The sequence below is a fragment of the Lissotriton vulgaris genome, chromosome 3_1, assembly GCF_964263255.1.
Source record: "Lissotriton vulgaris chromosome 3_1, aLisVul1.2, whole genome shotgun sequence".
Lineage (NCBI taxonomy): Eukaryota > Metazoa > Chordata > Amphibia > Caudata > Salamandridae > Lissotriton > Lissotriton vulgaris.
This window is the reverse complement of record NC_141689.1, coordinates 955,096,593-955,112,015: the sequence shown is the minus strand read 5'-3', so window position 1 is coordinate 955,112,015 and position 15,423 is coordinate 955,096,593. Positions and strand designations below refer to the sequence as shown.

The following is a 15,423-nucleotide window of genomic DNA, read 5'->3' as shown; positions in this document are numbered from 1 at the left end:
CTCTGCCTGTGCCAGGCCCGAGCAGTGATCACGTGTTACTCTCCAATAATTGTCAGACCCCAATTCAGTTGAGTTACTGAGAGCAGCTGAATGCACACAATTCTTCCTCTGTCCTGGGGCTCAAGGTCGCATCTGGCTTTGGGTGTGATAAGCGCATTCCTGAAGGCACCCTGCCTGCACTCCCGGGCACTGGGACGAAAGGGAGTCACCCCTCCTGACCTCCCCAATAAAAACTAAGCAGAGCTTTGAACTAATCATGTGTGCCATATATGGTCCTTCCTCAAGGCCCAAGAGCCAAGGCCCAAGAGCCAAGAAGTGTTTTTCCATCTACGGTGACTCCATGTACTGTGCTGAAAGTATATTTGTGCTGTTTTGAATTTAAGCCAGCAGTCTTCTCCGTGCACCTGATGGGTAAGGGGTGGAGAGGCTCCTCTATAGAGTATTTTGCATAATAAACGGTTGAACTTTCTTCTCTGCCAACTGACTGGTTATTTGGTAAATTCGTATTGGGGCTATTGGTAGGTATAGCTCCTTATGTTATTTTTTATGGTACTTCAACAGCAGAGGCAAATGTGGAAAGCTAAGCAAATGACTATCGTCAAGCTGCTCTTCCAACAATAAGCAGAACTTTACGAATCAAAATTACAGTTTTCTCCAAATTCTCTTTCAATTGTATAACCTTTTTCATTGATCCACCAAACATATTATTAGTCTTTAAAGTATTTTAGCCAACTTGATCTGGAGTGGTGGGTAAGCTATTGTTAGAAAAGAGGTGCTTATCATGTCAATCAGCAGGAGGCCCTTAGTAGTGCCTGTTTTGAAAAATATTTGTCAGAGCCCAGCCCACCAGGGAAGCCTGCCATTTTGGATTAGTGGTTGTATCCAGCAATGGAAAAAATGCAAGGGGAACCACTGATGTGATCTAAAGAAGGATGTTTAGCTTGACAATGCCATTCTCCCAAAGATTGTGCATATTTAATATCAGTAGTAAGTATTTCATAAAACAATGATGAAAATAACCTTGCACGCCTTCAGTGATATTCTTCCAGATAGTTAGTTTATCGCACAAGGTAATAAAGCTGTAACTCCCAGGATATGTAAATGTATTTCATGAATAGGAGTAGTATCAATACCGTCCTGTACACTTTTCCTTCTAAGCACACTACATTAAGGAAACGAAAATGTGCCACATAGAAGTGAAAGCGGCAGCCTAGTGCCAAGTATTTATTGTTTTTGTGAATTGCATTGTTATGTATAGCTCTCATAGAGAGCCTTTAGTGTGAATACGTGGCTCAATATCAGATTACTCACTGTACAACATACCAATAGTGGTAAGCAAAAGTTTCTGAATGTTGTTAAATCACCACGAGAAGTGCTCACTGCCCTCGTTGACCCCCGCAACGCCCTTATCTGAGTCTGTACAGACTGTGTGGAAACTGAAAAGGAGCTGGCGGTCTCACCCGGCTTCTTCCACCTCTCCCGGGTCTCCACAAACCTGAGGAAGGCAGCAAACCTTGGGTGGAGCATAGCCTTCACCAACAACAGCACTTCTTACAGCTTGACCAGTGGCTCTCACAGAATGCAGTTACGCCTATCAGCGCAGCACTAGATCTCAGCTTTGACTGTGAGGGCAGGAAGAGTAGCTTTGCAGTGAGGATTGGAGGGAAGGCACAGAAAGTGGTGGGGATGGGGTGGAAGGAGGACAAATATTTGTTTAATATTTGAGCACAGGAGTTAAAGAGAGGGTGGTATGCGTGGCAGAATACCAGATTGTCTTTTCAATTTAGAGATGGGTTGGGCGAGGTAAATGCAAAGTATGGTGGGGGTGGGAGATGGCCAGGTATTGTTTTTTTTAGAAAGTTAGTAGGGCGAGGTGAGGCTATGTTATCTGTGCCTCCTCCATTACACCTCAGCTCATGTGGTGCTGTTGAAAGCAGGGCCAGTGATTTGGAGTCATAAATAAAATAACATTGTAGATGGTTAAAAAGTGAACAACAGGGAGGTTTTTCACCTATGGGTTTTCAGGGACATCATCGAGCTTCATTCTTGTTATCTATTTGATGTAATTCAGAACCCCTCAGTGAAAAACATCACTAATATTCACTGTTACCTACTGACAATTCTATAGGTCATTTGTATAGCACACGGCTACTACTTTCGTTACCTTCTGGAACACCTTGGGTTTGTCGCTATGGAAAGAACTTGCAGTCTTGCATGAGTTCTAGGGATATTCTCCAATCAAATGGCTCTGAATCTGTCATTGTAGCTAAATAACACAAGAGCTCAGAGAGGTGCAAAATCAGAAGAATCATGAAGGAGCACTTGAGTGTATTAGATTCAACTCTGGATTGCTGTCCCTTAGCAACCAGCAATCCTCACTTGGGGCGAATGCCCCATTCTCTCATGGCACACTTAAACGGATGCACAAAGGGGTCAGAGTACCACTGCTAATCCTGTTTAACCAAAGTTCCACATTCTATAACCACCTTAAACGTATCATCTTGTTGTGCATACATATTTCAAATATCCCCAATGACATAAATAATATGAATAATATTGGTGCAATTTCAATTAATTTCATGAGTTCCTCTGCAACTTACAAGAAAAGAGTGCAATAGAAATTGTACAAGCTGAATGAGAAGATGCTGCAGTGTATGTGTCTACAGAATTCCACTTTGAATCATTGGAAAGATGCAGCTATATGAAACTGTAGACAGCAGTAGCTAATCAGATATAGTCAAAAGAGTGCATCAAGATGGTCAGATGTGGTTCCAAACAATAATAAGAACACTCTCCTGCTACAGCTGTGGTTTATAAAACACAGCAATTGGAAGCACTCCCACCTTACACACATCCCTGTCAAATGTACCTTGGGTGCACTTCTTGACAGTAAGGAAATCAGATTCAGAAGTGCAGATAGGCACGACCAGATTAGCCAGTCCGGAACCATAGCAATCCCTGGGGAGCTGGATGGATGTGGACAGCTGGAATTAGATGCACACATAGGGCCCAATTACAAGTTTGGTGGTGTGGGAGTGGGCCGCCACACTGTTGCCCGCCTGCCAGATTAGAAGTATTTTCTTGGTCTGGCGGTAAGGCAGTGTGGCGGTTCCACGGCGGTGCAGTTTAAAGGCTCATATGTGAGCCTTAAACTGCACCACCCCGGGACCGCCAGTGCATGTTCCTGCATGGCATGGACTGTGCAGTCCATGTCGTGCAGAAATGGGGTGCATGCATGCAAGGGGGGGCACAACATGTGCCCGCCTGCATGCACTCCCATGCACAGGACCAAGAGGGGGCTCTTTAGGGCCCCCTTTCTTTCCTCACCACAAGAGGTTTCATGTAGTAAGAACCTCCATGAGACTGCTGGTGGAGATGAAAATCGTAGTACACTTGGCAGTGCCGGAGGTCACCACCAAGCATATTGTCGCCCTCTGACTGCTGCACCACCGCCAGGGATCTCTGATCCCTGACAGTTGCTGCGGTGCCTGGCTGTTGACCACCCAAGTTGTAATCCGGTGGTCCGACCCCAAGTGTAGCAGTTGTCGGACCGCCACCTCTGCGCCACCATGAGTTTAGCGGTCCTCCGACAGCCAAACTCATAATTAGGCCCATAGTTGTGTCACTCCATACCTGCCAAAGCGTAGTCTTGCTTATAGTGCCTGGGCAAACGTGCATACACACCTGTGCAGGTATGCAAGTCGATGGGAACCAGATGGGTCCCATCATCTTAGTAAAGATTGACAAAGTCAGATAGACACCATCTGTGTAAGGATGTTTATGCTGTGGGGAGTTGTGTATGAATCTCCTCCTGTTTCAACTTCATAATTTATTTCTTCCAGATTAGAGTGGACGGTTTTGTTCTTTAGAAACCAACTGGATTGCTTTTTCTACTCCATTTCTTGATCCAAAGGCAAGATCAATCTGAATAGGCCCTTAAGAAGATAAGGACATAAACCAATCCCAAATCAAATTCTTATAAAAGGATGTGTCTTGGGATGACAAACAATATGTAGCTGAGATTGCCACAAGAAGAACCATGTATGCACAAGACCCGGTTAGTCAGTCTAATATGTTGTCTAACCGTTTCAAGAATGTTGCAGGAAAAAAAGTGATACTTTCTCCTGCAAGCAGGTCCTGTCTCCAGAACAGTCATTTCCATTCCATGTGGTTCAATTCCATTCCATTCCATGTACATTCTAGCAAGTCCCTGAGACAGCAGTCATGTCTACTCAGTGATCTAACTCATAGGGCCCATAAAAACGCTCTTCTGACCCCCATCCAACTAGACCATCTATAGAACCTGCGTTTTGTGGGTGGCCAGAATGATAGCGGGAGGGCTAACTCCATGACCCTTCACACCCACTCCTAGGCTCAACACAGCCTCATCGAACGTGGCACGGTCAAGCCTCAGGCATTCGCACGATCAAGGGTAGGCATAGTGAAGTACCTTTCATGGCTTGTGCTGTTGCCTATTATGAGACTCAAACGGTGCACGTCTGTTGTGGGGAAAGTCTACTGCTGCTTTATTTTAATTTTGGAAAGGATTTGATCGCCCTGTTTTTTCCTGATGCTTAATTCTGACTGTTTATATGCCCCTAAGCAATCCCATTTACTGCTGAAAGGGGAGCTGAGGGACAGAACAAACTTTATTGATCCCTTTTTCTTATATCACCTTTTTACATGTTCTACTACAAGCAGCATTTTGAAGTAGCATAAGGTAGCACTAAGCACTGCATAGGTTACAAAATGATAAAATACTGAATCCATACAAAAACACAGTAGAACAGCCTAAATGAACTGTCAACAAAATCTCATCAAACCCACAGCACGCCTTAAAAACATGACCAACAGATCACACTCACACAGGTTAGGTGGAAAGTTGCAAAACTTTACACATCCCTCCACCGCTCCCACAGAGCACCTTCCATGTGGCAAAGAAACATAAAGCAGTAAACACCCTTGAGCATGACAAAAAGTCACAAGACCTATCCCTTCTCCTGCCACCTTCCTGCACAGCCTCGCATGTGGACAGCCACAACATACACATGTCAGTATGCAAACCGAGCCCCCTGAGAGCACCTTGAGGTCAGGAAATGTGCGATGCTGCACTGTGGAGAACGTAGAATACTAGAATCTCTGTTCTTCATCACTAAATGAACCACTTAGAAGCCAATGGTTGTCCCTCCGTAAATGGAAGGAAAACTGTGTCTCAGTATTTCCACAACGTATGATATCACCCTATTTTCAGTAAAAGACCAGTACTCCTGGTGAAAGACAACATGCCCTACCTTGGCACTGAACAGGGGGACAGCAACCACACTGAGTTACTGACTTTCATCATGCTCTTAAATGTTTAGTCTAAGAGCTTGATGCTTGTGGTGGAGCTGCACTGCACACAGAACCAGGAATCACAACCACATCACTTTTCAGTAGCAAAACGCCCTAGGACTCAGAAAGCAACGAGGGCCCACCACCAGACTCCCATATCTCAGAGATAGCCATAAGGTTTACACTGAATGTGGGCCACTTGTGCCACAAGGGCTGCAAGGGCCTGCATGCGTTATGCCTGTGTCACTTGTACATGCACTTGCACCCGTTGGGTCTGGCGCAAAGAAGTGGCCAGTATGTAGGCGCCCAATGCCAATGCATTCCTTTGGGAACAAGGGAGGAGCTGGCACTGGTGCTGCTCAGTGCATATCCACAATCCAACACGAAAATGCGTTTCAGAAAATGTTTTAGCACTATTCATTTGGTGCAAGTCGACTTGTGCAACAATGCTTGCACTTATCCACGTGCTTTGTGAATGCGGTGATGCATGATGCCTTTGAAGGGCAGGGCTAAAGCAGACATCACTAAAGAGCTTCTCGTTCTTAATTGTAACAAATGCCACGAGCAGCAACGTAATCTGTCGTAGATTTCTGAAAATGTTGACATTGGTAATAAGAAACTGAAACTTGGTGGAGTCAAATTTACCTAGCATAATAGTTCACTGAACTCTGAACTAAAAGTTTACCTGTTAGTATTTTTATATTGCTTATATAAGCTTCTGACATATTAGTGGTACATTCCAGTCACCATGGAATAAAACACCATTTCAAGGGCTCTTACTGTTGCTGAATTTCCTCTCAGACACTCTTTACTTTGAAGACCGTGACCTACTTTATAGAGGAATGCTGATGTTTTATTCAGAAGGCCCTCGAACAATGCGTCGTTATTTTAAGGTAGAGTTAGGGATCAGAAAATGAAAACCGAGTATTACAAAAGGAATATTAAGCATATTCGGGGGCTCGCGTCTTCCCAGAAGTCCCCTGCTGCCACAATGCAGGCGCTTCCCTAGAGGGCAGGAAATACCCGTGAGGTCCCACCGCATGGCATTCTGGGAAAGATAGACTGTCCCTCATGAAACACCTTTTCCCTCCAGCCACGAGGCATAGTAGCCTTCCTTTATAAACCTGTAGGTATTCTGAGAATCATAAGCAAAGGGAGAATTCACATGTTTGCAATAAATAGCACATTTGCCGCAGTATTCAGAGACTGGGTTCAGGAGAAATAAATTGTCAAAATTCACGGGTGTCCAATTTCTACTGTTTGGGGCGTGAAGGGTAGATGCTGACTACTAATACAATAACATGTAAGAATGAATGTCGCTTTTTTAATGCTTCTAGTCTACTTTATGTACCATTTATGTACCATATCTAAAAACACACCAACATAAGTACTTGTCAGTCTGAATGAAGCATTTTAAACTGTATATGGAAGGGTCATATGCCATATAATTATTCATACCAGCAGAAGATACTACACAATCCTGTCTCTTTCCTTCATCGAGAAATTCAAACACAATGAGTACTGAAAGGCTGCACACCCACAAGCTAACTGTCAACCTGGTAAAGTTAAAATAAATGCACAATCGCTCAAATGGCAAACTGGGCTAACGTCCAGATATACTCTCTAATCCTAACTATGGCAACACCAAGTAACACCCAACTTCACCAGCACCTCTTGCCGTCACCCTTGGTCCAAGCCTCAGCAAGCGGACGCACACTTGGCGGTCAGAGTGGTTCACCATGCACAGACGAATGCTCTTCCGGGTCTGAATCTTCATTAGGCACTTCATAGTGTTGGCGCTTTGTTGTTCCACTGCCTTTCGAGCCGCTGATATCGCTCAGTGACTGCGCGGCTTCGGGCACAGTCATTGTCTCTGGTTATATAAAGGGCACAGGCAAGTTCCATTGAATGACTCAATAATTAGCCTTCAAACCCAGCCAACACAAGCATGGCGGCAACAACGGAAGAAGGGGTCACTGTGATATCCTTCCAAAAATAGCATCCTGCCCCCTATTTATATCAGTCACATAATCCCCAGCATCCTTTCACGCTAGGCTTTCTCCAATTAAACAGGCTTTAAGCTGGAAAAGAATCGGATCAAGGGATCTAAGCGTGGAAAGACCCACTGCAAGCAAAAGAGGTGTAAAAGCAGACAGACCTCAGCACAAAGCAGCTGCGTGCAGTGACTCACCACAGAGAGGGCTCCAACACATGCAAGTGTATTCGGTTCAGTACTGTAACTATCATAGGGCAAAGGTAACACGTACAATCATATGAGAAATGGTTAAAATTAGCACGAACAAAAATAAGAATAAAATGAGTGCATCCCTGTAAGGCCCCGTAGAAATCACGTGCTCCGCAGCAAAGCGGTGAGAGAAGACAAAGGGAAAGGATTGATTTTGGAGTACAATTGAGAGATGGTATCACAAACTAGATTCACATCAATCAACTTACTTCCTGTCCAAGAAGGTTTGCTCAATAACCAAACAGAGAATGCCTGAAACTTAAGCAAGATACGTATTTAAATAACGGGGGTCAGATATAGATCCCTGAGTTCCGAATCCATGCTAGATGTTCGGAACTTCTAACTAACTTCAGTGAAAAAGAACAATGTATATTAATTGTACATATACTTATGTCATATGGGCCTTTCCTGACTTCTTTATCGTCGTCATTTTGTCTGGCTTGCCTGACATTTCTTTTGGCTGCTCCTGGACAGGATGGTTCACTAGCGCCAAGATGCTTCTGCAGGTGGGCGTTTGTATTTAATGATTAATACGTTAAATGAAATCAAATGTACATACATTCGAAATATGGCATGGACTCAGCCCTCTTGGATCTATGGTGGACATCTCTGCCTCACATGAAAGTATTACTGCTGCTTATATAGTTCGAATCTAGCCGAGAATGACACAGTGTTGTACATTGAGGCATTAAGGTGCAAGAACGCGTCATTACCACTCATGGTCCTTGAAATGGAGCCAGCAGGATGACCTCGCGAGTTTGATGCATCCTGCTTACAAATGGGACAATCTGATGGGCAAGAGTCTGAATCCCAAGAAAGTAGACTCAGCCTTCCATCCTTCTGACGTGGGTAAATTAAGTACCATATATTGAAAATAATAATATCTGTCATTTATAGCACTCACAAACAGCAGAAGTGCTATATAAGAAACTCGCTATTGCTATCATTGGACGACTTGCCATGGTATTTTGCAGGTTTGGTTTGATTCTGAACTGGTGGTCATGTAGCAAGTGAAACTAGCTTCTGAGTTGAGTTTTGTTGTTGTAGTCTACCCAAAATAAATCTTTGTGAAATGTATTTCCACCAGCAGTGGTCCGTGCAGGTAAGCACGGTGGGGTGGGACAGGGGGATGTCAAAAGAATAGGAATTATTTATTTATTTACTTTTCCCTATTCCGTCGCCTGTCGACTCCCACCCTACTGTGCTTACCTGCACTAATCATCGCTTATTTCCACATAGACACACAAGAGATTCTCTAGCTATCTCTGGTATCTAAATATATACAAAATGTAAAACAAAAATGTTTTAAATGCTATGTAAATGGGAATCAATTTGAATTTGGAGGCTAAAAGTTAGGTTGGTATCCTTAGCTTGATTTGTAGGAGCAGGACATCTACAGCAAACATAATCCACTAGGGATGATCGATTACCTGGTATGCACTGACAAAAAGAGAGCATAACTAACTGAAACAGTGGTCTATATAGGAAGAAATACCAATGATAATATTAAGTATTTAATGTTGAAAAGAAAGATAACAAAAATATTTCTTATTCATATGTAATATGTCATAGCCAAATTTCAATTATGTTATTCAAAATTAGAAGTGGAATCAAAGAGGCAGGTACCAGTGGGGGCTGGTGAACTTTAAAATTGGTAGGGCGTAATCACTGGATTTTTTTCCATTGAGCGAGCCTGGCTTTTTCTTAGGGGTTTCAGAGGGGGTTCACTCACATTCGCTTGCACTCAGTCTTACTCTCTCAATCATTCTCACTCAGTCTAATTCACCTATTCCCATTTGCGCTTGCACTCAGGGACGACGTCAGCGCTGGGGGCACCCAGTGTGACAATGTTTGTTGCCACTTTACATCACACAAACTATAGATAGACAATCAACCACAGGTTTGTAAATCAGTGTATAGGAAATTTTACGCAAGGCAGAGGACTACAAGATATGAGAGTCGCATGCCATCTATACCGGTAGACAGACTAGTTTAATAGCTCACTGTTCTATGTTAGCATTTTAACTTATAAACTGCAAGTAACAAAAGGATCTCTCAGACAGAAGCAGTAGCTCGCTGACCAATTCACATTATAAGCAATTTGTGATCTGCATTGCACACGTTCTGTGCAGCAGGCATATTAAACCACTGACCACTGTGCTACCTTACTATGAGTCAAAACGTCCATTAGATAAACCTCTGATCTCTCTCTAGGAAGAACATTAATCAATGGAGTTATCTTGACATTTTTATTGTTACCTGAAAATGTCTTAGGCCAGGAACATGGCAGCAGGTACTTTTCAAGCTATAATATATTTGCAAACATGATGCCCCCACCCAAAGTCAATGCCTGGTGAGGTCGCACCGTTCGTACTACCCAAGCGCCGGCCCTGCTTGCACTCACTTTTACTTACTTTGACTCACTAAGTCCCACTCAGCCTCATTGACTCACACAGTCTCACTCATTCTCACTTTGACACACTCATTCTCACAGAGTCTCTTAGTATCACTGATTCACTCAGTCCTATCATTCCAATTCACTACATCTCGATCTGACTCAGTCAGTACACCCCTACAGCAGGAGCACAAAGACAACTAACACACATGGAATGTAGTGATGTCAGGAGAGGCAACATTCTAAGAGTTACTAAAAATCCATTTAATACAACGCCAGAGATGGAAATGTTAAAAAGGATCAAGAGGCAGTCTTAAGGGAGGATAAAGGAGAGTGAATGGGGAGAAGAATCATTCTTGGCAAACTTTTATACGTGAAACAGAGTATTTTAAAATTATAGTGGATGAGACTGAGGGCCAGGTGAGACCTGACCATATACTGGATGCTCATTCTGTAATTCAGATATGCTACTGTATTTTGGGGCACTTTTTGAAGCTAATGGGTTGTTATGTTATGTTAATTTTGCTTATATAGCGCATGGCTACCCCAGCAACGGGGCGCCCCAGCGCTTATGGACATAACAGGAAATGCAGAACGCAGCCAGTGAGAGAAAGCTAGATAGAGGAGAACAGCCAGGTTTTAATCTGTTTTCTGAAGAGCATGTGGTTCGTGGTGGCCCGAGCCTTTAGGGGGATCGAATTCCATAGCTTCGGGGCTAGGTACCTGAAGGAGCGGCCACCAGCTCTACTTCTCCGAATTTTGATTGTGCCGGCAAGGGATAAATCCGCTGAGCGGAGGGTACGGGTGAGGACATAAAGGGTACAGAGTCCCTGCAAAATTCGTGGACGGGAGCCATACAAGATTCTTTGAGTAATGTTAAAGGTGATAGAGGGAAGGTCAAGAACCAGCAGGTTCTTGGGTCAAGGCCTCAGTTTAACACTTGCATAGATTAAGGGCGTCCTCCCCATGCATATCTTTAGTAGACGTCCAGCGATAGGGCACTGCAGTCAAAGCTTCATGAACCCTCTTGAAATGCAGATACAGCTGTGTGTCAATGGTACTACCTGGAAAGAGAAGTTAGGATCCTATAGTAGCGTCAGTGGTAGTTAGGCAGGAGAGTTGGTACAAGGGAGCATTTATTCAGCAGCGACGCAAGCATATGTGGTTAAAGGAATTTGGGATGAGGCCTCAGAAGAGTGTTGATGATGATGATGGCACAGATAGCAATTATGTTAGAATGATTTTTGGCCAACGTGGTTCTAGGTAACACTTCACTGTGTCAAAAAAGATTTTGCCATCAATGCAGATGGCAACACTCATTATATGATCTCTTAAAAATAGATTGAACTTGATATGTTCATCAAAATAAATTCTCGTAACTACTTTTGGAGGACAAACAAGTGTTTTTTTTAACATGGGAAGGATTAGAGTAAAGTGTTTGTTAGGTTTCGGCTAGACATCGTATGCGCTGTCTCGAAGAGACGTGTTATGTTGTATCTGTGGGATTACAGACTACGCATCTCCTACCATTGGTAAACCTCAGCGTTGCACTCATTTTCTTTGATGCCATTCGTCATGGCTTGCAGGCACAATGCCCTCTTCTTGTGTTTGGCCCTCTCATAGTGCATGGACCAAGTACATGTCTCCTTACACTGCTACCGGTATGCTGAGCTATTTTTTCTGTGTTTTCAGGCTGTGTCAGGACTAGCCTTTTGGCCCACTTGCAACGGAGTAGAGGGACGTCAGGTCGCAGTGCCCTCCCAAGACTCTCCCGCCGCTAAGAAATAACTTGCACGACAAGAAACCCTCATGGGGGAAAGGGGTTGGGGACAGAGAGAATGGACTGCTAAGTCTTCACCAAGTTTTCCTCCTTCTTCGTACTCTCGTTCTGCTCACTGTCTTCTATCTAATTCACTTGGTGAAACAGTAACACATATGATAGAAAAACATTACCCTGATATTCGCTATAGCTTGCATCTCCTTCTCCCTCCTTCTTTGTTACCTACTTAGTTTTCACTTGGCCTTTGCTTCCCTTCTAATACATGCTTGCATTATGCCAGCTAAACATTTCTGGTGTGCCTTAATTCTGCAATAAACAATGAGCATAAAAACCTCGGGTATACTTCTTGAATTCGATATATTTATTTATATCTCTTTCTCCCTACCAGTAGTTTAATTCTTGTGTCTTCTAATATGTTTGTTGTTTACTTCAAGACTCATTAGTAATTTCTTATAACTGCTAATGAATCTTTTCTTTTGTGTTTCTTTTCTTTAGTACAACTGAGATTCAACTCCTACTCGTGGATACTTAGGTTCCTTTTTTAAGGTAAGTTTCTACTACTAAAATTAATATAAATGTCTACAATAATGAATAAACATTTACTTCGAAATTGTGTATGACGCTATACTATCGTCAACAGTTTCCTTGCACTGATTTCTCACGCATGCACAACTTCTGAGAAATTCAGAATACAACTAATACTCTCTTCGCTTGAGCATGTGAACACACTGTTGTCTCACAATGCATCACTTTGTAGACGCCTTATCCTTAATTTAACACGCATGCGTAATCTTGTTGCCTCACAAGAAACACACACTTAACGCTCTTTACTCCTAAATGCGCATACTCCTAAAATCAGTGACACGCTTTGCGCAATCTCGAACAAACACAACAAGAACAGTCTTACTTTGAATGAAGACCTCACAGGAACACTCTGACCAGCAATTTCACTCGGCACGATGAAACTAATACGACAGTAACCGTGTCACACTCTACCCTGTCTTTCGCGCCGGTCTGAAGACTGCTGCCTATTCCTCTGAAATCTCAGGTGAAGTGCGAGATTCCAGAGGCAACGTTCTGGGACATTTGGATGGGTGCCACTGTGGAAGTGGGGATACTCTAGTAAACTGACCCTTCCTGGTTGTGGCCATCTTGGAATTTCTTCCAGTGCTTCGTAACCTGCCTAGTCCCTGCTGTTTTACATAATAAGGGCTCTTTTGAACTGGGGCATTTATTGAATCCTTGTTCAAACCTGTGCGATGGCCGGACCTGACAGGCCATCTCCTCTGTACACATACACATATACCACTAAAAGTCATGCCTATGTACATAAACTAATGCATTTCTTTAGAAGTTGTTAAAACATGAACAGCACTAGTTGATTTTTTTTGCATGATCCGATGGTATTGGAGTGCTTGCTCAGCCCTCCATTTTGCCATAGTCGGAATACAAGCCGATGGCATTGGAGTACTTCCTGCGCCCTCTCCTATCATTGCTTGCCTATCTCCCCATACCCTCCTGTGTCCCTACTTGACCCGTACCCCCACTACCTTCCTCGTCGCTGCTGCTTTTATTTATTTTAGTTTTTTTGAATGGTTTGATGGAATTGGAGCGCTTGTTCCATCCTCCATCTTGCCACAGTGCTAACACCAGCCAATGCAATTGGAACACTTTAAGTGCTCACCAGTTATATCACACAATCACACATTCATAATCATAGACAGGGGGAAGCGTAAGTGATTTGCCCAGAATCACAAATTGTTCAGCCAACTCCAAGATCGGAATTTGGTTCCCCTGTCAGCATCTTTGGCCACCCCGCCACATCCTCAACTATTTCTCAGTATCACTTACACATTTGTTCAGCAAGACCCCGTCAACACTAGCAAGCATTGACAAAGACAATAGATCTCAGCAATGCTCAAGATATTGGCCTTGTCAATGTGAATGTCTTTTGCCCATGTTGTCTGCAGCACATCTGCTGCTAAGCAAGACTGAAAGTCACTGAAAAAAAAGCACTATGATTCAGCCAGCGCAGGCCACATCATAGCACTTTTTTTGTGTTCGGAGGGGCAGGACAATAAACTCAACATGAGGGCGAAGAGACTCGGCGTCGGCTCGGCATCCCTTGATTCTGGGCTTTCACAAACTTTCAGCCATGCTAAACAGCTGATGTGCTGATAGACAGCATACCTAAAAGACATTCAAGTTGACAAGACCAATAGGTCGGGCATTGCCAATTGCTTGTTTGCATCCATGCACTCTCTTGGCTGTTGTTCCTTAGGCGCTCCAGTGAACTAGCTATGGCAAGCATCTGTTTTTATTTGTGACTTCTTTGATCTCATTCCTTGTAATACTGCCCAAAGTTTTCAGTGTTGTCTTAATATAATTCACTCATTGCATGGTGCTATTTTATAAAGGTATTTGCGAAAAATAGTTTTGAAGCTTAGGAAGAACACCTGACCACGTTCATTTTTAACTTATTTATGGCAGACTCTAACACCCTTGCGCAGTTTATCGTTAAGTCATCATGTGTACTGGGAAATGATAAAACAGCATGAATTAAGTAATGGTGGCACCCCACGCCAATCTTACTTTCATCCAACGGAGTCTCGTCCTCTTCACAAGGGGATGGCAGAAGGGGCTGCAGTGGTTCCATATTGATTATCAGCTGTTTATTCAACGAGTACGAGCTGCGACCTTGTGATATCAGCGATCTGCAAGTAATTTATAAAATAAAACATCGCATCAAACACAGAAAGAAACTGCTGCCCCGCCCACTTTCACACCGGGTTATCAGCCTGATTCATGTACGGGCCGTTTTGCGAGGCTCAAATAGCGAATCATAAGGAATCGCTATTTGAGACTCGCAAAACGGTATTCATGTGGGAATCGCAATAGTAATTGCGATTCCCACTGATTCCTTATTTGCGATTAGCTAATTGCTAATCGCAAATAAGGAATAACTCCCCATGCATTCCTATGGGCCAAAAGGCCCATAGGAATGCATGGGGAGTCATTCCTCATTTGCGATTAGCAATTAGCTAATCGCAAATGAGATTGCGAGTACAAGGGTGCCAGGGGTGTCCAAAGGACACCCTGTAGCACCCCTGCATGGAAAATAACACAGGTGTTGCACACACACATGTCCTTTGGACATGTGTGTGTGTAACGTGCAACTCAGAAAAATGCATTTAAATGCATTTTTCTGAGTTTTCGCAATTTACCGCGAGGTCTGACCTCGCGGTAAATTGCGCCTAGAAATAGCGAAATCGCAAATTGAAATAGGATGTTGAATAGCATTTAAGGAATCTCAAATAGAGATTCCTTAAATGTCATTTCCTTGCACATTTGCGACATCGCAATTAGCGATTTTTGCTTTTGGGATGCTGAATCCCAAAAGCAAAAATCGCACTCGCAAAGGGCCGGATTCTCAGAATCCGGCCCTTTGCGAGCCGATTTAGCCTTCATGAATAAGGCTGTATGTGTTGTGCTGCAATGAGAGTGCAAAGGCTACCATTCCAAGATGTCGCAGAACTGAACCGCTCAGAAACTACAGACATGTTCAGCATGAATGCAGCCCCTGAGCCTATTGGCACATGCAAATGTATCATACAAGACAGCAGGCCAGACTTTGCACATGTCCAGTCTTTAAGAAAAAAGTTGTTCTGTTTT

The 15,423-nt window shown here is 43.4% G+C and overlaps 1 protein-coding gene across 1 annotated transcript in view; it reads right to left on the bottom strand.

Annotated features, from left to right (window-relative positions):
• FRMD3 (FERM domain containing 3) overlaps positions 1–15,423 on the bottom strand; it is a 672,717-nt gene that overhangs the window by 30,036 nt on the left and 627,258 nt on the right. Inside the window, exon 13 of the mRNA XM_086961321.1 lies at positions 14,344–14,465. Coding sequence (XP_086817447.1) covers positions 14,344–14,465 — 122 coding nt within the window. The remainder of the gene's footprint in view (positions 1–14,343; positions 14,466–15,423) is intronic.